Source organism: Eumetopias jubatus, unplaced genomic scaffold (genome assembly GCF_037043125.1).
Source record: "Eumetopias jubatus isolate StellerSeaLion01/CBP00866 unplaced genomic scaffold, mEumJub1_p1.0 scaffold_2, whole genome shotgun sequence".
In the NCBI taxonomy this organism is placed as follows: domain Eukaryota; kingdom Metazoa; phylum Chordata; class Mammalia; order Carnivora; family Otariidae; genus Eumetopias; species Eumetopias jubatus.
The window spans coordinates 15,755,168-15,781,849 of NW_028274808.1; the positions used below are offsets into that span (position 1 = coordinate 15,755,168).

The 26,682-nt window shown below is 47.0% G+C and overlaps 1 protein-coding gene across 5 annotated transcripts in view; it reads right to left on the reverse strand.

Moving 5' to 3' along the window:
• IRF2 (interferon regulatory factor 2) overlaps window positions 1-26,682 on the reverse strand; it is an 80,287-nt gene that overhangs the window by 35,245 nt on the left and 18,360 nt on the right. For all 5 annotated transcript variants that reach the window (XM_028099765.2, XM_028099766.2, XM_088020909.1 and 2 more), the window contains exon 2: window positions 4,946-5,038. In XM_028099765.2, coding sequence (XP_027955566.1) covers window positions 4,946-5,032 — 87 coding nt within the window. In that variant the 5' untranslated portion in view covers window positions 5,033-5,038. The remainder of the gene's footprint in view (window positions 1-4,945; window positions 5,039-26,682) is intronic.

Sequence of the window (26,682 nt, forward strand, 5' to 3'; positions counted from 1 at the left end):
ACATATCACGTTTTGTTTTCTTTTTAAGATTTATTTATTTATTTGAGAGAACGAGAATGAGAGAGAGAGCACGTGAGAGGGGGGAGGGTCAGAGGGAGAAGCAGACTCCCCGCTGAGCAGGGAGCCCGATGTGGGACTCGATCCTGGGACTCCAGGATCATGACCTGAGCCGAAGGCCAGTCGCTTCACCAACTGAGCCACCCAGGCGTCCCGTTTTTTTTTTTTGCTTTTTTTGTTTTTTTTAAAGACGATGCTGAAAGATAAAGAAGGTGAGACTCATTTTAAAACTGGAAGAGATTCTGACCAGTAAACATTCTGGTCATCGATCAGTGTGTCCTATTAGGGATGGTGATGGCGTCGCTCTGTGTCTATGTAGACTCTGGGCCATCAGTCTGTGCCGTCAGAAGCCCTGAGTAGCCCCATCCACATAGGCTGTGCCCACCATGTTTGGAGGGAGAGCATGTTCCAGACTCTACCCATGTTTATACAGAGAGAGAGGACTCTGCCCACCTGAGGGAAGGAGAGAGAAGCAGTACTTAAGTTGAGAAGAACATTTAAGATTATCTTGAGGAATGCAGAAGGTACCTTGGCCCCAAATGGCAACTAGCTCTCTTCACCTCCTCTGCCTCTTCTCTCCCCCAGTATTTATAGGATGTTCCAATTTACTCTGCTATTTTTGCTGGGACTCCTAACCTTGTTCTGAGATGGTCTGACATTTACACAAGCACAAGCCTGCTTTCAAAGTGTACAGAAGGGTAAGGTCTGAAACTAACTGTTGACGCCAGATGCTTGGGGAGTGGCCTCGGGCCCCCAGGGTCCAGGCCGATCTCCCACGTGCAAGGAGCGTGTCCATAACCAGAGTGGGAATCAATCAGAGCTACAGGAGAAACAACGAACCCGGTTGTGGCTGCCTCGTTCCTTCCTCAAGAAATGGCCCAGAGAGACCACAAGCAAGCATTCGGACCAATCCAGCACGGACCTGGCCTCTTCGACAAGTCCAAAAGCAAGAAGGGGGGGGTAAAAAAAAAGGAGGGGCTACTGTTCATCATCAGGACAATCAGGAGACACTTTGAGTCAGAACAGCCTTCTCTGGATTCTGACGGAACAAATCAATCGTAAAAACACATTCTGGGGAGTACGTTAAGGCATTCGGAATACGGACGGCGCGGGGATGATATTAAAAGTTATGATTAACGATGAGTAATTTATGGTTAATCAATTTATAATGGTATTGTGAATATGCAGAAGACAGTCTTAAGTCTTACAGATGTACACAGTCAGGCAGTTGCTTTCAAATGCCACACACACACACAGGCACACAGGCACACAGGCACACACACAGACACGTAAGTATTTTAAATGTCAATTAATTTTTTTAAATCTGGATGTGAATTTGGAAACTACATGAGAATTTGCTATGCTATTCTTTCTAGTCGTTAGACTGTTCAAACCTGCCTCGTGTGTTTGCAAATACTCATAATAAAAAGTAACGGGCCCAAGCCCGGGCCGTCTGCAGGAGCTTGTGCTGAGGCTGCTTTCCCAAACTTCCTCGCGGCTCCTTCAGAGGACACACACCATCACCATCCTCCTCCACATGTACTGAGAATAAGAGATGGAAACCAATTTGAGGCATTCATTGACCACTGGTCTGTCTCTTACTAAGAATGTCCCGAATATGATGGACTCTCCACTTGAGAGAAACACGACAACTGCCAACCCAATGTTCTTAAGTCCGATTCTCTTAACAGCACAAAGACACAGTCGCCAATGTTACTCCTCTTCAAGCAACACATTATTCTCCCATTTACTTATGGAACAGTATTCACCTAGTACCTCCTAAGGGTCTGGCAGGAGGCCTAGCACCGAGCCTGAGAGCAGCAACAATCAAGACATTCCTGGCCTGCCCCCGAGGCCTTCCAGCACAGAGGGCTTCGCCACCACCACCAACACATTCTGAATAAGGCAGCTAAGGCATAAGTGAGGAGTAACAAAGCCCCACAGGCAGTTTTCTGAGTTATAACCAGCCTTCTGTGGGAGAAGAGATTTTACGGTGATCTCAAACCACTGAACACACAAGCAGGGGTTCTTAGGCAGAATGCTTCTGAATAAGAAGGAAATAATAGGGGGTGCCTAAGTGGCTCAGTCGGTTAAGCACCTGCCTTCGGCTCAGGTCATGATCTCAGGGTCCTGGGATCGAGTCCCGCACCAGGCTCCCTGCTGAGCAGGCAGTCTGCCTCTCCCTCTCCCTCTCCCCCTCCCCCTGCTCTCTCTCTCTCTCTCTCTCTCAAATAAATAAATAAAATCTTAAAAAAAAGAGAAGGAAATAATAGTAAGGTCTCCAGTGAAATATTTATGTGGGCAGATGAATGCCAAAGCCTAAGTTAACAGAAACCTATAAAAAGATGGCCTGAGGAGGTGTGGGTATGGAGAGATGTCCCTGACGCCATCCGAGGTCCACAATGACTGGAACAGCCCTGCCCGTGCGCATGGACACAGCCACATGCACACTTGGCCCAGGCCCGTGGGCCGCCTGCCCCACTGGCTCCCCCCCGCCTCGGGTGCCCATGGCCTCCTGTGCCAGGGGCCTCCTGAGACGTGTCATCTGCCACAGGCTAAGAGCCAGCAGAGCGGCCAGACCAGGTGGGTAAGGGGTCTCCTTTCTGGCCCTACCAGGAAAGAGAACTCACAAGCCAAGAGCCGGCTGAGTGAAGCTCAGCAGGGAGAGCCACCTGCGAGGGGCCAAGTATAGAGCTGTACAAAAAGGAATCCATTCCCTTTCTAGCTGTCTATCAGAAAAACATGGACAAAGTGGATGGAAGGAGAGGTGTCTTAATGGAGAGTCCCAGTGAGGAAGCAACCGTAGGAGGGTGTGTTTGTTTCCCAGACCCATCGTAACCACCTGCCACAAACTGGGCAGCTTACAACCACAGAAATCTATCCTACCACAGTTCTGGAGGCTGGAAGTCTAGAACCAAGATGTCGGCAGGGCCACATTCCCTTCAGAGGCTGTAAAGACAATCTTTCCTGGACACTTCCGGCTTCTGGTGGTCCCCGGTGTCCTTGGCTTATGGCTGTACCTCTGCAACCTCTCTGTCTCCACATGGCCTTCCATTCTTGTCTTATATGGACACTCGTCATCAGACTGGCCCAGCTACATAATCCAGGGTAATCCTGAGATCCTTCACTTTCTCCAAAGACCCTTCTTCCCAGTAAGGACGTATCCACAGTTTCCAGGGGCTAGGACGTGGATATACCGTTTGTGGGGAGCAGGGGTGGGGGCGGACCACAATTCAACCTACGAGAAGGACAGTTAATTGCACCCTATCAAGTGCCTAATCATACAGGGGACATGATAACACGGTAAGTTTGCCCCTGTATCAAGCCAGCCAAAACTGATGGATGTGTTTTTTAAAAAGAAAAAAAAAAAATTACTTCTCTTCAGAAACCAGGAACTTCTATTTTAATGTCACTCTAAATCAATATAGGCGATGCTATCTTGTCCTTTAAAACATAACCCTACTTCGCATCTCTGTACCTTGGCTTCGTCGTCTGTAGAATGGAAAACATCATAGTATCTCCCCCCATTGTGGGGATTATGTGAGTTAATGCACATGTCTTGCTTATATGAGCACCTGGCACTTCATAAACGTTAGTTTTTATGATTATTATCATTACTGAGTACCCTATGTTTCTTCAATTCTGCTTGACGACACTCTCCCCTTCCTTATAACCAAGGGGGCCACGACCCAACCTGACTTCTTGTTTGTGTCTTTGGAGCAGGCTGATTACAAAACCCCTCCATGATACACATCTGAAACACTATGGATTTAGCAAGCCTAGAAAAAGAAATTATTTGCCATAAGACCTTAAGATACAGGACAGTTCCCCTGAAGCGAGCATACAGTTTACTTATTGCTAATTCACTTCTTACCCCACCTCGTTTCAGAAAAGGACCTACTGAAACTGATGTGCTCAAATACAATACCATTACATTTAAAATAAGTGAAAAAAGAAATAAGTGGGCGAGGGGAAATAAGGCTCAAGAGATATCTGAAAAGATAAGATGAAGCCAGGAGTGATAATGAGTAAGCACAGTGATGCTGCAGGACCCTCCACTCTTGTTAGAAGTGGGCCACAACCGGGCTCTAAGCTCTCGAGCACGCCATACAAAGATAAAGCCTGACCAGCTGAATTAGTCATCGGGTCCTTAAGATTAAAATGAGAGGGAGGCAGAAGAGGAAAAGGAAATTTACTCAGAAGAATTGCGATATTCCTGGGAACGGGAAACCTCTCCCTTGGGCCCTTTTAAAGAAGGCATGATACATTAGTTGTTTTTCTAGGTGATAATTACATATTTTCAGGTGTTCTTTATTTTGATATCCACTCTCTTCCTGATTCACTCCTAGCAGGTAGGATCAATTAGACTGGGAGTCTGAGGTTGGTAAAGTAAGGGAGGATCTATGTACGTGTGTATTTATGTACATATGTGGGGGGTTGTAAATGACAGCCTACTTTTTTAGGACGGGTAGGCACACAAACAGTGTGTCACGATAAAAAGAGAAGACTTTTTCTTAAGGCAAAAAACAAAAAGTTTTCTTTACACGGACAACACTGAGACGAGAGCCAATACGCTCCATTCCCAACACAAAACCCGAGAGTTTCCATGTTCTCTAATCCTAGAAGCCAGGAGAAGTAAGAGAGGCGTTTAGAGAAGGAAGGGGGTAAGAATCATTAAACAATAACACAGATCATTTTTGGTTGGCTGGTTTTGTAACAAATAAGGTTAAGATTTTGAACACAAAGAATGCAATTTTACTTTGGCGGTCCACGTGCATGTCTTTTAGTAAGGACCTCTCTCTCTCTCTCTCTCTCTCTCTCTCTCTCTCACACACACACACACACACACACACACACACACACACACAGAGGTACCCAACACACTTACCTTATTAAGCCACTTTAGCCCTGGTATCGTATTCGAGTTGATCTGTTCCTCCAGCCACGGGCGCATCCGCATCCTTTCCACCGGCATGGTACCCTTTGCAGAAGAGAAACACAGCATCAGATAATTCTGCTAGTGACTGTCAGGTCTGCACTGTGAAATTCTACACCCCTGCCTGACCCCCTTCTGCTGTCCCCTTCCCCAAAACCACACAGCTCACGTGGGCGGTGGATCGGAGGGCCAGGGCGGGCGGGAGGGGTCCTGCCCCGCTAGACTACACTCAGTCCTGAGGAGCTGTCTCAGTGGGGCAATGGTTCGGGCCAGGCCGGCTCGCAGCTGAGAAGGTCCCATGGGTGTAGGAGGCCTGGGCTGGCGGAAACCCTGCTAGTTCGAGGGCCTGGACACCCTAGGGACTTGGCCTAAAGAGAGGTCTTAGCCCCACCCCAACCCGGCTGTGTAGCAGAGCCCTTTGGTGCATCAGGTGGGCATCGGGAGGACCAGCAGTTTACAAATACCTTTGGGTGTTACCCTTCCCAGAGGCCAGGGTGGACAGAGCAAAACAGTTGTGGGAAAACAGTGCTTAGAACCAATTCTGGCTTTTGGGTATCTGGGTGACAGAAATGTTCTGAACCACCAATTTTCATGCTTTAAAGTCTAAAAGCATCAATTCGCCTGGCGTCCTATCTACTCTCAGAGCCCGGCAGCATCTCTGCTCTGGCTTCAGCTCGGCGCGCACGTTCATGCGCTCTCTGGCTCCCTCCCTCAAGGGTCCCCCCTCGAGGCCACCTCCCTCTGACCTGAGAGCCTCCCCCCTTCCCTTTAGCTAACCTTCCCTCTGAAAATAGCTGCCTGGTCTAAACACAGTTCCTCCCCCAGCCCACATCCTGCCCCTCTTCCCTCCTTCCAGATGCATTTCTAGATAGGCTTTCCCTTGTCCACTCAAATACAGCCAGAGTGCAATCACTAACAAAGTACTGTCTAGCACTCATCTTCAGCCTATTTGCCTGTAAATCTAAATGGAATGTGGGATTCAAAAGCGAAGGTGAGGTCCATTCAAGCCTCCACTCTATAAGACTTCATGGGCAGCGTGACATCATTCTCTTTTCAACCCTCAGCTGTATCTTCCTTCTTTTACTCATTTCCTCCTCCGAAAACAAGCTCCGAAAGTTCTACTGGGATGAATTTGGGTTGCAGTGATCCAAGTCTCGGTCACTCTCTCTTCCAGCTCGCAGAGGACTTCCCTCGCCTCTGTGCCTCCCCCGCTCCCCCAGCTTGCGAGCATCACTACGTCGGAGCCTTGGCCTCGAGAGCCTGAAGACTTTCTAGAACTCGATTCTAGAACCTGCACATCTCTCCCAGTTCAGATCCACTCTCTGTTGCCGAGGCCTCCTCGGAATCCCTGCTCACACTGCGCTCGCTGCTCCTCCTTCTCAGGCCTTGCCCGTCCTTCCCCACTCTCCAAGACCCAGTTTCTGCCCTCCTTCTGCACAGGCCTTCCCAGACCACTCTAGCCCAATCCTCCGCCCAGACTTCCCCCAACACGCACCGATCCTACTTTGCTCATTTGAGAATCAAACATTGCTTGAGAGCAGCCATTTCCACGCTGTCTTTATTCCTATCCTCCACTGTGTACATCTCTCTTCCTAACCAAACTGTAAGTGCTTTGAGAGCAGGAACTCTACCCCTTGTAGGGTCTTTTACTATTCCTACAAAGCCCAAATGCTGCCTTCCACCCAGGAGATATTCAAACAAGATCCAGGCCAGCTCTGAAGGTCAGCCAGGCTAGGCTGCCATTGCTGGTCGGCCCTGTCCACACATGTGGAGGCTTCAGGCCACCGTTCTCTGAGATAAGTAACAGGAGGCTTGGGGACAGTCCAAAGGGGCCCCCAACACTGCTGCTCTTGGTGGTTCGCAAGTCATTCCAGTCCCTCATGCGTTTATCCACCTTTTCAAGATCGTTTATTGAGAATGATATTCCAGGAACAGGAAAAGGCAAGACATCTGGAAACTCCTAGTCTAATAGGGAACAAGAAGGAAGAGATTACCATACCACACGAAGAGTCCTGTGTACAGAATGATACTAGAACGCAGCTGGCAACGGAGAAGGGGCCAGAGACAGGCGGGAGGGCCTGGAGAACCATGCCGAGGGATTGTGATCATCATCCCAAGACAGGAGGGAGAACTGAGGATTAATGCAAACGAATTATATGATCGATTTTGTTCACAGTAAAGGGAAGAGCTGACTACAAAATCCAGACCAGTACCTCACCACTTTAAATGCGCACACAAATCTTGATTTGGCAGGTCTAGGTGAGCCCTGTGATTCCCTCTTTCTAATAAGCTCCAAGGTCTTTGGACCAGACTCTGAGGAGCAAGGCTCTAGACTGCCTTCTATTTTTAATTATGAGCCACCTGCTCTTCCGTGCTCTTCCTGCAAAGTCTGGTCATTCTGGCAAGCAGAGCCCCTCCATTAGGCTCAGCGTATCGCGTTCTGTATCACCTCTCTGTTGGTCCATCCCTTATTTACATGCTGGGCCTTTCTAACAAGGACACACAGCTCAGCCAAACCTTGGTCTCTCAGTTACCTAACCAAAACACTGTGGAAATCACACAAGTGTGATGACAGTCCTAACTCAAGGACTGAGTTAGGACTGTCATTACTCATAAGCAGATTTTTAGGAAAAGCAAAGATCGCAAGTATCGCCTTCTCAGAGTAGGACAAGCTCTGTTACAAAGGACTTCTCTTACTTCAGGTTCTCCGTTTTGTTTTGTTTTAAACACCTAGGACTTCCCCGATGTTACACACTGGGGAAAAAACTAATCTTTTCACACGAAGATACTTCTTCTATGTATACTTGATCTTAGAGCCCGGCCCCACGTCTCACACACTAAACAGGTAATGAACGACCAGTGGTCTTGCCGCCTGACACGGAAGAACACAGGTGCCGTTTGCCATAGGTCTCCCATGGTGGTCACCAGCTGAGCGCGCGTCCTGACTTGTGCGGAAGAAAGCGAAGGTGGAATTCTATATTGAGCCTAGCGCCAGAAACTCATCCTTCAGTTGACACAAAAAATAAATGAGATTTCCAGAGATTAAAAGGCTGGGAGGACAGTCATAGAGGGTCAGAGACTAGATACTGAGAAAAAAGTCTTCCTTGGCATGAATCTTCTAGCTTCTGTCAATGAAATTTACGGTGACAGATGGGTCTTCCTTTTGGAAGGCGAGTTTCCCAGAGGCACCTGGTCCCACGGGCCACAGGAAACTCAAACGGAGTCGGGGAAGGCATGGAACAGGTTAGAAAAGACAAAGAGGTGCTACTGTTGGCAAGAGAACCACAGTCCCCCAGAAATCGAGACACACGTGTTCCAGTCCTGACCTTGACGTTACTAGTGTGTGTCCTTGGGCTAGTCACCCAAACCCTCCGGTCTGCACTTCGATCATCTAGGAAAATGAGAGGTTTCAAAAAGATAATTTCTCAAGTGATCCACGATTCCAGGAATCCTTTTGTGACATGAAAGCTCATTATCGGGTTTATTTTTTGTGTAAGCTTCTATGCTCGCGCCCTGGGTTGTTTTTAAGAGTGAAATGCTTGGGGCGCCTGGGTGGCTCAGTCAGTTAAGGGTCCGACTCTTGATTTCGGCTCAGGTCATGGTCTCAGGGTCCTGGGATGGAGCTCCACGTCCAGCTCCTCACTCAGCAGGGGGTCTGCTTCAGGATTCTCTCTCCTTCTCCCTCCACCCCCTCTTGCTCACATGTGCTCTCTCTCTCTCAAGTAAATAAACAAATCTTTTTTTTTAAAAAAGTGAAATGCTAGAACTATGGCTCTTTAAGACTAAAATACGAAGCATCTACCCTCGAGCCCAACAAAAGGCACTTTCTAAAATCACACATCATTATACCTTTGAGATGTGGGGTTGGGATCATCTTTAAAGCCATGGCATCAGCCTCTAAATCAGTTCAGTACATGGCGGGTATTTAGAATATCACTGATACCAGTGATGCTGCATGTAAGCTATTCCCTGCGACTCATAGGAAGTGAACAGTCCCCCATGAAGTTGACAATGGTATGGTCATGCTCAGGGCCAGAAACAGTGATCTTGAATTTTAACCTAAACAACTGAATTTTGGATCTTGGAATAGTAACGGCAATGGCTACTATTCACTGAGCACATACTATACGCCAACCCACTAAAACCAGTTTTCCTGAGTTTCTCGTGTAATTCTTATAACCCTAGAAGGTAGGGACTTTATTTAGTATTCTGTATTATAGATGACGGGATAGGTAAAGGAACTGCTTGAAGGCAATCTGCTAGTAAGTAGGAGAGCCAAGACTCTCATTCGGATCTCTCTGACATGCCCAGCTTCAGAAGCCCTAACACCTGCTTTTTTCTTACCCTAGAAAGCACTCAGTTATGATGGTCTCTTAACTGTTCTACTTCCTGAGCCTTTCCCAACTCCTGTCTGTTCTGCATACCACTGACATATTAAATTTCCTAAAATACCACTTAAATCATGTTAATATTCTATTCCAGAGACTTGTAAACATCCCCGCTGGATTTAAGATAATAAAATCCTTGGCTGAGAGGTGGGTGGTACGCTTCTGCTAATGACACAATTAGGTAATTCAGATCTAACTCCCAAGGCGAATAACAAGAAAACCTACACAAAACATGTTTTTTTTTAAATCTGTTTAGAAGAATCAGAGAACTAAGAAGGTAGCAAAGAATTAGAGGAGAGCAGGATCGGGAAGAAGAAAGAAACCCAGGAAGGTAAGCCTGACATTTGGGGCATTCTTCCCCTAGCCTGGGGGCACCTGCCAATTACCCAAATAGGAGGCTCCAGGGCATAGAGGCTGAGCAAAGCTTCTGACACATTTGGGTGACTAAGGCGGACAAGAATTGAAGATCAGGACTTAACTAGGAAAAGAGAGTCTAGAAACCACACACACACACACACACACGCTTCATTTGGGATAAAACTAAATGGAAATAGACTAACCTCAAAGACTGAAGCCTGGCTTTGAATCACCTCAATCCCTGATCAAATTAAAATAATCTGGAACTCCCAGAAGTAAATGTAATCATATCTTGAGGAAGACAACATTATCCTAGGATTTATATTATCTCTGGAGTTTTTCATACACACAATCAATATAGCTGAGAATACAAGGATAAAAGACAACAAAATAAAAAATCAATGAAATATGGACAACAAAAACAGACCCACAGGGATTCAGACACAGGTCTTATACAGATGTAAGGGATACACAGATAACAAAAGTTTTCAGACACAGTCTTTAAGACAAGTATGCCTAACATGTTCAACAGCCTTTAAAACAAGTATGCCTACCTTACATAAAAGACAAGATAGACAACGTTGGTAAAGAACTAAAAACTAAAAAAGAAATTCTAGGACGAAAGGGCAAATAATTAAAATTAAGAACTCAACGGATGGGTTTACTAATAGATTAGACACCACAATAAAAAATAAGAAGAAGAAGACAGGTCAGAAGGAAATAAACAGAATGAAGCACTTAAGAGACAAAAGGGTGGAAAATGTTAAAAAGAAGATAGCACCCATAGCAGATTTTATCTTTGAGGTAAAAAGATCTAAAATATGGGCAGTTTGCAGGTCCATGAAGACAAGAGAAAGAATGAGGCAAAAGGGATATTTGGGGACAATGGCCAATTATCTTCCAACCACAGATTTAATAATTTACCACAAACCCCAAACAGACAAATACAAATACCACCACACTACAGTACGCGTGCTGAAAACCAAAACCATAGCGAAAAATCTTAAAGACGGCCAGAGGGGAAAAAACAGGCATCACCTTCGAAAAACGAGTAACAAAAACCCCAAGACCCAGAAGCCTTACCGTGGCTACTCAACTGAAACCCCGGGAGACAAAAGACAACGGAAGGGTGTCCGTAAGGTACTCAAAGAAAAAGCTGCTATTTGTAAAAAGCTGAGCTACAGCAAAAATTTCCTTTGAGAATGAAATGGAAATAAAAGCATCTTCACTCAGAGAAGAAGAATTTCCACCAGCAGCCCCACAGCTCATCAGATCCCAGTTGCAGGGGCACAGGAGGTGGGTCAAACTGGGGAAGAGGGAAGGCGAGAGTATGGGCGCCACGCAGCCCTCTTTGAAGAGGACTTCAGCGTGAGTCTGACCACCGCCGCGCTCCATCCCATTTCTTCAGCACCTGGGACATTGATCTGTTTTGTAAGTAACCTGCCAGGGCTCTTGTCAACCTGATAGCCCTCCCCACACAGCCATGTGCCCACCCTTCTTCCCAACCCACCGAAATGCGGCCCTCCTAACAAAAGCTAGCTCCAATCTCTTTTCATCGACGAAACCTCTCTCAGCTCCAACCTGGGACCCTCTGCTCCTACGGCAGGTACTCCTACTGCAGTACCCAGTCATCCAGCGTATGGACAAATATGTATTAAACACAGGTTATTGCAAGGAACTCTGCTAGGCGCTAGGGAGGATTCAGAGATGTGTGAGACCTGATCACTACCCTCAAGGAATTAATAAGTTAACTGGGGGTATGAGACATAAATCCTATAAAGCGACCTAATAATACTATAATTATGATAATAAAAGACTGCACTAGAGATCAGAAGGCAGTATACGATTAATTGCCAACTACGGGAACTAGTTCGTGAGGAATCCATAAATCGTTATCGGATGGGTTGGTAAGGGAAAGCTTTGCGGCACAGGAAGAGCTTATTAGGATGGGGAGGAATAGTCCAGGCACAGAGAGGGTGGCAAGCAAGCCAGGCAAAGGTGAAGGCTGGTATAAAGGGCAGAGGCAGGACCGGGGAAGGTGGGTTTGCTGACGTGGGCGGAGCAACTGACTTGGGCACCAATGTGGGTGGAGCTTCGTGAGAGTCCGCGAGCAGAGCACGTGAGCAGGGGGGCAGGTGAGCAGGGGGGCAGGTGAGCAGGTGAGCCGCGCGGGCTGGGTGGTTTACAGGAATCATCGCTAATCCACACACCGGCCCGTATCAGTTAAATATTGTTATCGCCATTTTAGGGAGGAGGAAAAGCGTAGCTTGAAAAGGTGACTTGAAAAAAAAAGAAGAAAAAACCATGTCGCAGTCACCCAAGCCCCTAGAGGAGGGACCAAGGCTTGTACCCCCCATCGCCCAGCCCAACTGGTGGACAGAGGCTGCTAAAATGCTGGGTACCAGCCTGAGATTAGTCACGTATAGCAGTCACAGAGGGGCAAACGGAGGCAAGGAGATGAGCCAGCGGCTACTGTTCGGGTCCCGCGTGGAGGCTGCGGGAACGCGCAGAAAGTGACGCAAGGGGCAAGCCCCGTGTAGGAACGTACTAGCGACATCTAGTAGTAACTTTTCCTGAACATTCGGTAATCGTTCCCCAAATGCGAGTGCCTCTTGCATGAGATTCTACACTCCTCACACCGACCTTTGTACCCTTTTGGCAAAAGTTAAAAATTCCAGTTCAAAATTACGTGAGTGGAGAGGAAGGCGGCTGGAGTTGAAAACCGAAAATCCTCGCCATCATCATCGCCCTCCTTGTCCGCATCACTTGTCCAAGTGCTTCGTAGGAATCAGACCCTAGGCCGGGGGCTTTTCACGCGTTACTTCATTTAATCTTCAAACAAGCTCTATGAGGTATAGTATCTTACCTCCATTTGACAGATGAGGAAATGAAGCTGCTTACCAAGCTGCAGAGCTATTAAGTGGTCAAGCTACGATTCAAATCCGGATCCACCTGATTCCAAAGAAGATGCCAAAAACCCCCAGGCCAGTGTTTTTCAAACACTGGGGCATGAAATCAATTTATGGCACTTCAGTCTTAACGTATGTGAACACACAATACAAACTATGAGAGTCTCCCCCCCCCCCCAGTAAGGGTAAGGTTGTTTTATTTTATTTTTTTTCCAATTTTACATTATCCTGGTACTGTGGTCAAAAGGGGCATAAAAGGCATTTTATTTGGCCGAACCGCTCCCCAGGTGTGTGCACGATGTGTGTGCACCTGTGGGTGCAGGGGGAGGGGGAGGTCAGGGTGGAAAGTAGGAAGCGGAAGAGAAGGATGTGGCGAACCTCAGAACCGTACGCAGTCCCGGAAAACAGACGTGAAAAGCACGAGAGAAGTTTAACAGCAAGTGCCTGGCACGAAAATATCGCGGTCAGACCTAAGATAATAGGACTCTGAATCTGAGGGTGGGGTTTGAGACCCGCCCGGTTGGCTAACCTTAATAATACTACGTCTCTGCCTACAGTATTCACATCACTCTGCACACTCTGGTGGGACCCTGGAGGAGGAAGTCAACAATTACCAGTCATGAAATCAGGAAGGCATTTTAACATTGGGATGAGCACCCGACCCAGAGAAGACAGGCCTCTTAGTGTGCATGTTACCTGCACCGATGCAAAACCAATTTCAAAAAGTTTTATTAAACTTCAGGAGCGTTAATACGCAAGCGAAATCGATTGTTACCAGTGATGTAATCCTCATTCCCTGCACTTACTGTTTTATTTTATCGAACTTTTGAAAGATGCTCGTCACGGATTCATTTAATAATTTTGGTCTCTAGCCCAGTTCTTCTCAATGTTTTAAGCAATTCCACCATGAATGCTCCTACTATGTGGGCTTTTCAAGAGCTCAACCTTGGGGCGCCTGGGTGGCGCAGTCAGTGAAGCGTCTGCCTTCGGCTCGGGTCATGATCCTAGGGTCCTGGGATCCAGCCCTGCATCGGGCTCCCTGCTCGGTTATTACCTGGGGAATTTAAAAAAAAAAAAAAAAAAGGACTCCCTGACCCCCTCTTAGACTCACTGAATAAGAATATCCAGGGATTAAGAACCAGGAATTTTTTTTTTATCATCCCAGGGCAATTTGGATATGCAGCTACATGTGGCTATCCCTGCCATTCAGTACCATCAGCTCAATGGCCTTCCAGATCCCATTTGTATAATAAACATCTCCAAATGAGTCATAGGAAAACAAGGACCCAATGGTGAATAGATTTCATCATGAAGAGAATATAAATACATATGAAATTAGAATTCTAAAATGCCTTTAAATACCACAGAACAAGTTTCCCATACTGAGAATCATCCAAATTATAGTTTTGCATATTCGCCATTCTACCCACAATTTTCTTATTGGATGTGTTTTCTATCTCCTTTCAGAAGATATTACCATAGTTACTTCACAAAAATTTCCCTGTCTCTGACCACAAACTACTCTGGTACCTGAAACAGTGTGATTGAGCGTCTGATAGTAACTTGCACTGCATCACTGCAACCGAAACTGACTTATGGCCTCCACGTGTGTGTTCAAAAGACACCAAAATATATCACTGGTTTTCCGTACTGTTGGTGAGCCAACAGTCATTCTAGGAAACAGTTCTCAATGCAGCCTAAAGAGAACAGGAGTTCTCTCCATCCAGAGAGCAAGCCTTGAAGAAACCCGGGACACACTCTTGTCTATGCAGACACGCGCTTTTCAGAGAGGGGGCCCAGAGCCCTGCCGCCCATCCCCGCCCAACGAGCCCCACTCCCCTGTCCCGTCTCCCCAGAGTGCCCATTCTCTGGCCCCATTCTCTGCCCAACACAGCTGCTCTAGCACTTCTCCACTAACAAATGAGTCTCACTTCCTCCCTCTTGCTTGCTCATGTGTCACAAACTCATGCCTGGGCTGAATAATGCCCAGTCCCGACTCTACCATGACACGTTGATGGTTTATCTGCACATCTTTTTTGCTTCTCCCTCATCAGCCCCTGTCGCTGTACCCCACAGGAGTGATCTCAGATCTTTCCACACTGCCTAATTCACGGCCACACTCATCAATCCTGGAAAGGCTCTTGCCTCTCACTTCAGAGAGAAAAACAGACACCACCAGGCTCTTCTTTCTGAGTTTCTGACTCCTCTCCCTCTTCAAACGTATCTGGACTTCCATGCCTTCCTTTTTTCCTTCTTCAGGCCAGGAGGGTAGTGATGCCACTCTCCACAAGGGGAATGTGGAAGGTTTAAGAGAAGAAATACTGAGATTGGTTTTGGGTCTACTGGCTTTGAGATATTTTTGGGATATCAAAAAAAAAAAAAAAAAAGTGTTGGGTGGGCCATTAGATCCACCGAGGCTAGAGCCTGGGAGAAATGCCCAGCCTGGAAATAGCCAGCCACCCCTCTGCAAAATTTCCCTTGAATTCCTAAAACACTGCCTCACAATATATATCCTATGCTCCTTTCAAGCCGACGCCTGGGTTAACATTGCTACATATGTTAATATGTACATCTGTGTTGACTTCTACTTTGCATCAAACAGGCACCTGATAAATACAGACCAGCCTTCTCCAGCAATTCTGGACACGTTCTGTACCCGCACAGTCCAACAAGGGAGCCACCAGCTACGTGTGGCCACTGAACACCTGAACTGTGGCTGGTATGAATGAGGAACCATTCACACCAGATGGACACAGAGTTTCAAGGCCAGTTCTAGTTTTGCCAAATCATAGTGAGTGCTCAGGTGTCTGCTCAAAACAAAATATCTGCCTAGGACACCCTTGTGGGGTTTTTGAAGAGGCTGGTGAGCCACCTGACATTGAAACTGTTCTATTTTGAGAAAAGCCTATTTTATTTTGTTTGCTTGTTTGTTTTTTCTGTTTTTTTGTTTTTTGGGGGTGTTTTTGGTTTTGTTTTGGGTTTGTTTTTTTTGAGAAAAGCCTGGTTTTAAAAGGTCTGACTCACGCTCTGCAAGCTTAATCACCTTTTGGAAGGCAACCTGTTGGTAAGTCGGGGAGCTTCTGTGTGAGTAACTCGTATCCCTGTTTAGACCTGCAGGCCCTTGAAAACACCACCAGCTGGCAGGTCCAGAGCGCCCAGGATCCCATGCTACGTGACAATGATATGAGCCATAGTTGATGAGTCTTAAGTGCTCAACAGTGTCAGGCAAGTTCTCAGCTTGTTATGAGTATTATTAGTTCACTTGATTTGCCACCATCATGTAAGGTAGGTGCTCCTAAAATCTCCATTTTACAGAAGAAGAAACTGAGACACATAAGGTTAAAAAGTAACTGGCCCAAGGTCACAGAGCTATGGAGTGGCTGAGTTCACAATTTAAACACAAGGGGTCTTAGGCCCTTACTTGGCCTTTGGACCATGAGGCCAAGTTGGGGTCCACATAAAGAGGCATGGAGGGCCCAGTACCTCCCAGTCTGACGCAGTGTCCGCACTGGGAGCCTGTGCTGAAGGGGCTCCCGGGGCCGAGAGAGCCCCGTGGCCAGTAAGCACTGCTCCAGCCACACTGGTTGGGCCCCATGCATAGAAAGCAGCTTCCGGACCTCCATTACCCAGCACCACCCCCCATTAATTCGTACTTCCTGCCCCTCTTGGTACCTTCCTGGCTGGTGGAAATCAGCAAGACGTACTGTGTATTCTGTCCAGCCAGAGCTTTATTTTTGTAATTTGTACTAGGAAAACAATATTTCCCCACTCCAAAATAAAACGATCTTTTTACGTTCTACCCCTTCATCTCCATCTCCTGTTCAAGAAAGCAATGGGAGAGAACCAGAGGGTTTGTTATCTGTGTGTTTGTCACTGGGTGCGTTCTCCAGTTGTTTAGGTCTCTGCTTCAGACAGGGTCACCTGGCCCAGAGATGGGCCACCTGGGTCCTGGGCAGTCTTTAGAAAGGAGGGAAGGAAGAACGGGCGACCTGCCCAGCTTATTCTTTTTTCTTCTTCTTCTTCCTTTTTCTTTTTGTACCAATTAATTAACATACAGTGCACTACTCGTTTCAGAGGTAGAATTTAGAGATTCGTCAGTTGCATGTAGCACCCAGTGCTCATGACATCACGTGCCCTCCTTAATGCCCATCACTCAGGTACCCCATTCCCCCAACCCACCCCCAGCAGCCCTCAGTTTGTTTCCTAGAGTTGAGTCTCTTATGGTTTGTCTCCCTCTCTGATGTTGTCTTATTTTATTTTTCCTTCCCTTCCCCTGAGTTCATCTGTTTTGTTTCTTAAATTCCACATATGAGTGATTCTTGATGAGCCCCAAGAACTAAGCACATGTAAGACCCATAGATGCTCTACCACCTCAATGCACATTTTGCATAAACATCCGTGTAAGGTACTGAAAACCACTCAGGTGGTAAGCTTTTGGGGTATTTGTCAATTTCCACCCTGTCAGTGTATATGCAGAGCAAACACGGGCCATGAGGGCCTTTTGCTTCTCCCTCATTTTTAGTATCAGGACCTCTAACGAGTGCCAGACCTCATGCCTGCAAACGCCACGCCAACCTGCCTCCATCTGTACTCCCTCCACACCCTGTTTGTCCTACATCCGCCCACACCAACTTAACTTCCCTCTCGGAATGAAGGGCCACTTTTAAATCTACCCTTCCCACAAAGCTTTTCCTGACCAATGCAGGTTCAACTCTCAGCACAACAGCCTTCCTGCTCATACGGAGAGAGTGGAACCAAGAAATAGCTGGATGTTAATGATAACTGATCTTATCTGACTCTTCGCTAATTAAGTTGACCTGGACTAAGTGATTCTGATCGCCACAGGACCTTGCACTACCCTTATTTGTCACTGAGTAGCATGGTGGCCACGATGCAGGGCTGACAGGCACCATAACTTGGGGACAGCACAGCCACCCATGAGCAGGGTGGAGACCAGGGAAGGCCTTGGAGGCCTGTGTCCCAAGGAGCTAGTGCCACATCCTTATCACCATGCCCTATATGAGACTCGAACTGGGGAGTTGTGACCCTAACTGAGAATTCAACCTGCCATTCCTCTAAAAACTCAGAAATCTCTTAAGTGTCCACCACTTTCTTCAAAACTGGGGGAGGCATGCAGGTCTGGGAGTATTTCCCTCAGCAACGCTGGCCACTCCCCAGGGCACTGCCTCAGGAACCAAACGCAGAGGGCAGCAGAACCCCAGATCCTTAAGCCTCAGTATTCTCATCTGTAAAATGGGGATAACTTCCTTAGAGTTTGTGGTAGGATTAATAAGATGTGTAAAGTGCCTTGCCTACTATCTGGTCAACAGTGGATATTTAATAGTTAATAGTTTCCACCGACACAGATTTTTGGTCAAGGATGTTTGACGGAGCATCATTGACAACAGCAAAAAATTTAAATTGATCCAAACACCAGACAGTATGGAGATGGTTGCATAACATGCGGTAGACTCAAATAATGAAAAACCGTGCCTCTAGAAGAGTATTTCACTTGTATGAGAAAGTCATCAGCATATATATGTTAACAGAGAGCTAATATATGTCAGTATATATTCTATGTATTTTTATACATTCCATATAAGTAATATTTAAGTTAATATAGTTCAGAATATAATACAAGTTAATAAGTGATAAAAAAAAAAAAAAGCAGGGCAACACACTCCTAGGATATGCTGGGCACGGCTGCTGAGTCGGGGTGCTGACACAGGGTGCCCTTCATGACCATGGTCAGAGCTCACCCCTCACAAATGCTCCAGCCGACTCCCACAGAGGCCAGCGCCGCCTGGTACGGGACTGACGACGCGCACCAGGACACAGCTGTGTGGCCCAGAACTGGGCGGCCAGGGGCCAGGGGAGCACCCCGACCCCAGCAGCACCAGACCAGGTGAGGAGGTTTGCTCAACAGTGAGTAAAAAGCTGCCATCCATTACAGCATAGGGTGTCTCGGGGGTGGGGGGGTATAATCCCCAGGAGGAATCGTAAAGCCACATCCTAATGAGTGCCATCCCATGTTCACTCCAAGTCCTGAGCTTTCCAACAGCCCTGATGGCAGCACGGTGCTCTAATTTTAGATCAGAGAATAAGTATAATATGGCAATAAAGAACATGCTTCTCAGGGCACCTGGGTGGCTCAGTCGTTAAGCGTCTGCCTTCGGCTCAGGTCATGATGCCAGGGTCCTGGGATCGAGCCCCGCATCGGGCTCCCTGCTCGGAGGGAAGCCCGCTTCTCCCTCTCCCACTCCCCCTGCTTGTGCTCCCCCTCTCACTGTGTCTCTCTCTGTCAAATAAATAAATAAAATCTTAAAAAAAAAAAAGAACACTCTTCTCAGAACGACGGAGTTTCTGTCTATCCTTCCTCCCCCCTCCCTCCCTTCATGGACGATGTAATCCAAAAACCCATTAGCTGGAACTGTGCAAAGCAGATGTACTGTGTTGAAGAGTGTGGCCCCCAAATTCATGTCCACCCAGAACCTGTGGACATAACTTTATGTGGAAATAGGGTCTCTGCAGATATTATCAAATTAAAATCAGGTCATACTGGGTTAGGATGGGCCCTAAATCCAACATGACTGGTGTCCTTACAAGAAGAGGGAAATGTGTACACACACACATACACAGAGAGGAGACGGCTGTATGAAGACAGAGATGGGGGTTGGGGAGATGCATCCACAGGCCAAGGAATGCCAAAGATTACCAGCCGCCACCAAATCGAGCAGAGAAGCAGGGCGCAGATTCTCCTTTAGAGCCCCCAGAAGAAACCAACCCTGCCAACACCTGGATTTTAGACTTCCAGCCTCCAGAACCATGAGGCAATAAATTTCTGTTGTTTAAATCACCCAGCTTGTGCTACTCTGTTATGGCAGCCCTAACAATCAGAAAATAGTAGACATTCGGGGAGCAGAGCAGAAGCATTGCTAGTGTGGGGTCCTGGCATGAAGAGGCTGTCCCCTTGCAGGGGAAGGAAGCAGTGACCTGTAGCATGGGGAGTACTGAAGCCCGTGTGGGGCAGCGAGAATAGACACTGGGGGAGACGGAAGCCTAGAGTCGGGTGTCAGGGCCCAAGTGAGGTGACAGGGCTCCTGTCCAGGGGCAGCAGTCCCATCCAGAGCACAGGAGCCCAAGCAATGAGGTGGGGGGACAACCTCATTGCCACGGGGAGGCCGTGGGGACGTGGGATTAGATACATACAGGCAACTGAGTAAATTACTTAATACGTTAAGGATAATGGGAGCCAGGTTTCTCACTTTTGGAGAAGGAAGTTCAAACAGAGGAAGAAATCTAGAATAATCCCAGATGTTGGAAGAGAATAAGGACCGAATTCATAGTTCATCATGTATCTCGATAAATACAGAAATAAATATAGATGTACAAATCTGTGTCTGTATACAGCACATATACTCCCTGCCCACTGTGAAGGTCTGGGGGCGGCCACATACCGCTAATGGTAAGCACACATAATACCCAAATCTTAGTTTCTAAATACCGTTCTAAAAGGAATCATGGCTTCTTGGGAAAATGGCTGATTGCAGGTCTAGGGCAGAGAATGCAAAAGATAAACACGAACCATTTTGGAGGACCAGAAAGTAAGGAAGTGTCCAAAGAACTCTGGGGATACAGCAAGAGGACAGAGCAGCCAAGGGGCTCCCACCAGCCAAATCGGGGATAATCTGAACATCAAAATACTGATGAAAGTGTGTTAAGGTCCACTGAATGAAATAGGAATCAATGAAAAAGTAAACAGGGAGAAGAGAAAGCTCTTCTATAAAGCAGAATGCCAAGTAGTAAGGGTGGACAGAGTATGGAACCAGAAATCACCACTCGGCAGCTATCGAAGAAGTAACCACACCACCAGGAACATCAGTGGATGCTAAAACCAGGGACTTAAAGGTTCCCGAGAACTGGGACACGTACAAGGTCTTGAGGTACCTCCCACACAATATTTTTTTATGAAAGCGGGGAGGGGCCGAGGGAGAGAATCTCAAGCAGCCTCCATGGCTCCAACGTGGAGCCCAAGCGGGGCTCGATCTCATGACGCTGAGTATCACGACCTGAGCCGAAATCAAGAGTCGGACGCTTAACCAACTGAGCCACCCAGGCGCCCCACCCATAAAGTATTTATCACAAAAGGAAAAAGAATAACCTTACAAAGGAGAAGCCTGACGGATACCTCTTTAGGCCAAATGATCAAATGAACATCACCTGTAAAGACACAAGTCAAGGTCATTCACTACCTAGAGGATGCCGTAAGAACGGAGCACCGTGTCCGTGATACTCTTGCGGAAAATACGCCACCTCAATCTAATCACTAGTGAACTGCCAACAAGCCCTAACGGATGGGCATTCTATAAGACAGCAGGCTTGTCACCGTCAAAAAAAAAATCTCAAGATCACAGAAGTTACGGAAAGATGGAGGGCACAGGACACCTGAGCCTGGGTCGGACCTCTCTGCCATGAAGGTCACCGTGAAGATAACCGGAGGGCCTGAATGGGGTCTGTGGATTAGGCGGCACTAAGTCAATGGCCTGCTTCTGCACATTACCATGTTGGAGCATGCCCTTGTTTGCCGGAAAGACACATTCAAGCATCCAGGAGTGATGGGACGTCATGTTGGCAAGTGACTCTTTTGGGGGGGAAAAAATGCTTTGCAGTGTTCTTGCAACGACCGTGTAAGTCTGCAATTAGTTGCAAGGAAAAAGACTTGGTGAGAAAGACGAGAGCAGGAGTACGTGAGTGATTTACCGTCCAGAGGGGGAAACGACAGCAAATACATTTTTCTGCAAATACAACAAATTCTAGAAAAGTCCCTCTCTGGTGCTTCAATTAAACGGTTGGCAGTTTTTTCTCAGTCCAGGCACCACGACTGGATTAAGTACACGCATCAATCACGAGATCTGTCCATCCATCAGGGGCAGTGCCATCAAGCAACAATTATCTCAACGAGGGGCCTCGACGCTTCATTTCCCGGGAAAGATGAGGAGTGATGGTCCATAATTCACTTAAATGGCAGGTTGTTTGGAAAACCAGAAGTGACCAGGAGCTCGCGTACATAGTTTAGAGAAGGCTCTCGGAGTTAAGCATGAAACATTGACCTCCTAACTTCTGTACTAATATTTAACAGCAGTTAGCAGCTATCTACACTTGGAAACACAAGGGTGGTGTCCCAGGGACGTTGCCTCACCCCGTCGGTGAAGTTAGCAGCAAAGGTAAAGCAGTCAGAAGCCCCCAAGCCTGGGCTGCCCCTGACCGCCTTTCCCAGATAGCCGGCCTTCCGAGGCCCCGCACCAGCATATCTTCTGCAGGAGCTCTTGGTGGTCATCCGGTGTCCCCAAAGCGGGCTTTCCCAGCATAGTTTCATCCCTCTGGCAAGGACGGCTACCCCCCCTCAGCCTGTCAGGCGCTTGGCTCCCGAAACGCCCACCGTGAGTAAGGGTTTTGCGGCTTGCTTCTCATTTACAACTTTCTCAACTTGCAGGATTCGGAAGCCTGAATACCCTTCAGTTCTACTTGCTCTAACTTGGCGGAACATTGCAGTAACGACTTTGGCCTCGGAGGCAGGAGCGGAGCACAGATTTCCAAGAGAATAACTGTTGCACTGTGAGAATAGAAAGTGCCCCAGTGGGTCAGGAACAATTCCTTCCTGCAGCAGAGCCAGTGCCAGGCAGCCGTTCCGTGAGCTCTGCCCTCCAGCCCTAATCTCATAGCAACCCCGCAGCCAGAAACCTCCCCCTGCGAAAGCACAGATATCTGCTTAAAGTCCACTGCTGGTTCCAGTTTCCTCTCCCTCTACTGTCCTTCCTCCTCAAACCTCCAGCCAGTGGGGCTGCCCCAAGGCCTCTGCCCCTTTCACTGCCCGACCTCACACTCTTTCCGTTTTAGCTCCCCGAACCACTTTCCCAGCAAGCCTCCTTAGTCTCTCCAGGCCAGGCCCCCAGATCTGTCTGCCCCGATTGATGAGAACCTCCATGAGGCCCCAGAGCATCTCTGCTTGCTCACCGCGCTCTGTTCCCAGGTCCTAGAGCATGGCAAAGGCTGAGGCTTCTTAAATAAACCATGAGCTTACCACGTATGCCAGGCATCAACGATCATGACGGGGTGGGGGGGAACAGAGAGGGGCTTGAGAACTAGGAAAAGAAGGCTGGTGCACAAGCAATTACAATAAGGAAAGTGAGGATCTGCCAAATGAAAAGGTACACATACATGCTGCAGGGAATCCCGTCTAAGAAAGCAGCAGGGTGTACACCTTTTAAAAATTCTTTCTTATAAACAGTGCTTCAAATTATCATAGGGTTTCAAAACGTAATGTGGAACCTTGTTTATTTCAAAGCTGTATGTGTGATCGCTCACTAGAAACTTACCAAAGCCCATCCGCACCGCGCCGGCCGTTTACCAAGAACTCATCGATGGTCAGGATGGTGACCAAATCATTTACTGTCCAAAATGGAACACTTCTAAGTGTGAATGGGGCCTTATTAATAATTATACCTTGCCTCTGAACAGATGTAAAGAGGGACTGTCCCTGGAAAAACCAGGACGTGGGGGTGTTCTGGTTATGGGAGAACGTAGCTCTTTTATTCAAAATCCTCGGACCAGGTAGGTTTCAGAGTTCAGCCATGTGGGGATACCAGAGAGAATATGGTGCATCTGCCACATGGAACCAGAACACCCCCAGCAATGTCTAGAGCAGAACCCGTTAATCCAACACAGCAATATTTCTGCAGTAAAACATGAACATTCACACTGATTGGGATGAGTGAAAGCTATGAGCAGCAGCATGCCAATTCGGGGCAGACCATCCTGCCAAATGAGTCATGATAAAAACTTTCAGTTTTCAGGGCTTTTTGGATTGCAAATAGGAGATGTGGGATCTGTAATTAATTTCAAGTTATTTCTACCCTTGGAATATATTAGTGTTCCCATATTATACAAGGAAATAAGCATCTTCTTCCTTAAACTGTACTTACATTATAAATTAATCTGGCATGCACTATGCTTAAATTAGTGAATAATAATAGCACAGTTTTAGTCCCGAAATGGAAAAGTTTCATGCAAACTTCTTTTGCACATTAAAAAGTAGGGAAATACTTCTGCAGAACATTTTTTATGAAATTTGCCATCTTAAGCAGCCATTTAAAAATTATTCTTGCCTTTACGTGAGACCTCCCTGGCAATATGGATATATTTTCACTTTTTTAATTAAAAAAAAAAAAAGAAGAAGAAGAAGCCCTACTGCTCTGTGGCAACCATCATCGGAACCAAAAGCACTAAATACTTATAGTGGCACAAATGCACATTTACTCAAAGAACTGTCTGGAAAGTCTACCTGCTCCATTTTCTTTTAAATATTTTATTTATTTATTTGACAGAGAGAGAGAGAGTGAGAGCAAGAACACAAGCAGGGGGAGTGGGAGAGGGAGACGGAGGCTCCCAGCTGAGCAGGGAGCCCCATGCAGGACTCGATCCCAAGACCCTGGGACCATGACCGGAGCCGGAGGCAGACGCTTAAGGACTGAGCCACCCAGGCGTCCCCTGCTCCATTTTTGTGTTTTTCTTTTTAATCGCTTAAAATGACTTTGAATGAAAGGGCCTAACTATCATCGCCGTGTAAGAAGTACAATACAAGCTGGACGTGGGCAGAAAGTCAGGTCCGAGATCCTGGTGCACACAGTTTCTCCTGTGTGAAGCGTAAAGAAAGAAAACACACTAAGGCTAACGATGGTCTAGGTGAAGAGCCCCCAGAGACCTTCCTACCATAAGGGCCAAAGCACTTGTACCAGTGTTTACATTTACTGACTTGAACTGTTTATAAATATCCACATTAAAAAGGCAAAACTTGCCTCAAAAAAAAAGAAAAAAAAAAGCTGTCCTGGGTCTTTAGCAGATAATGATGGTGGTGTCGATAGACGGCAATGACTATTTATAGAGCACCCACGATGCAACTGGTATTAAATTCTGTGTTTTCTATACATGATCTCACTACCCCTCACAGGAACCCTATGAGGCAGGCACCATAATCATTACCGTTTTAGGAACAGGAAGACGCAGTTTAGCCCTTGCCAGAACTGATTCCCCACCACGGAGCTCCATTATCATGAGAACCGAGTGTCCAAAAATAGGCTCTGACCTTGAACGGCCAGTACTCATCCCCGTGTGCCCTTTGGGTCCTCAAACCAAGCTAGTATGTTTCCCAAGCTTTACTGGGGACACCGCCTTCTGTCTGACAGTTGCCTCCTCGAGTCAGGAACATTTCAGGAACGAGAGCCTTCAAGTCAGTCACCCAGAGCTTGGAAGATCAGAAAGAAAACACAGAGGGGCGCCTGGGTGGCTCAGTCGGTTAAGCGTCTGCCTTCGGCTCAAGTCATGATCCCGGGGTCCTGGGATGGAGCCCCACATCAGGCTCCCTGCTCCGAGGGAAGCCTGCTTCTACCTCTGACTGCTGCCCCCCCCCCCCGGCTTGTGTGCTCTCTCTCTGTCTCTCTGTCAAATAAATGAATTTAAAAAAGAAAAAAATCTTAAAAAAACAAAAACAAAAACAGAAAACACAGAGCCAGAGCTGTAGCACTCTCCAACACTTTGTTTCATTTGGTCTTTGTTCTGAGGGAGGTACAATTAAGAATACAAATTACCCACAAACAAGGATTGAACAAGGAGATAAGTGAGCTGTCTGGGGCTTTTTCTAAAATGGGAGCCGTCTGACCCTGTATGACCCCAGGGCTGCGCTGATGAAAACACTTTTTGGGGTGTGTGATCTATCACACCAGATCCAGCAGCAGAGATAAGCAGGGGTTTAAAAGCTGACGTCCCTAAACAAAACTCTGTAGAACCTTCCCCCCTCTACCTGACAACTGCCCGTCGGGTGCTGCCGGCAACCACGTGATGACAGAGGCACGAAGAGGGGTCGTCAGGGAACAAGATTTAATGCTGCCCTGGCCCTGTTTTTAGCCTGCAGGCTGCAGAACGAGGCAGGCGAGAAATGAGGAAAGGCCTGGTGCTTCCTTCCTAAAAGTGACTATTTCTGAATTACCCAGTTTCATTAAGAATGCACAGACCAAAGGTTTTGGTTCAGGGAAAACATTCTGCACCTATCCAATCTGCCGCATTAGAATGAGGGCGAAGGAGATTAAATCCATACCTAGGGACTCATAGGAGGCTGGAAGAGTCTCATCACAGCATGAGTTCGTTCATTTTCTCCCCGCCCCCCTCCCCCCCAGCTGCCATGGAGGTAACAGAGCAGAAAAGGCAAGAGTGTGCAATATGGAGTCTGGCCGAGATGCCTCGTTCCCAACTCTAGCTCTATCTGTTCTGAGCTGTGTGACCTTGGGCAGGTTACTCACCCTATCTGTCCTCACAGGCCTTTGCAAGGATTAGAGATGAGGAAACATGTAAAACATCTACAACAGCTCTTTCTATCATGCATGGGTTATAGTATAAAAAGGTACAAATTTTCCAGATAGCAGTTGGGCCATAGGTATCAAAAATTTTATTTTATTTATTTTTTTAAAGATGTTATTTATTTATCGGAGAGAGAGCACAATCGGGGGGATCGGCAGGCAGAGGGAGAAACAGGCTCCCTGCTGAGCAGGGAGCCCGATTCGGGACTCGATCCGAGGACCCTGGGATCATGACCTGAGCCGAAGGCAGATGCTTAACAGACTGAGCCACCCAGGCGTGCTGGTATTAAAAATTTTAAATGACAACCTTTGACCCAGCCACGTCACTTCTAGGAATGTTTCCCAAGAGATTTAAATAAGCCTGAGTGAAACATGCTTTCTTTAAAAAAAAAAAAAATCTACAATTATCATGCAAAGGTAATATTCTTTCTTAAAAAAAGAAGGTAAGAAAGTTGTATGCAGTAGCACAGATAAATTACTCCCCAGACACATCTAAATTATGAACATCTAAGAGCATTTTTAAATCCATCACCTTTTCCAAGTATTTTCCAGAAGAATTCATAGAAGGCAATGAGGACCTCAAAGGGCAGAAATCACGCTGTGACTTCTGGGTGTGTTTGGGCCCA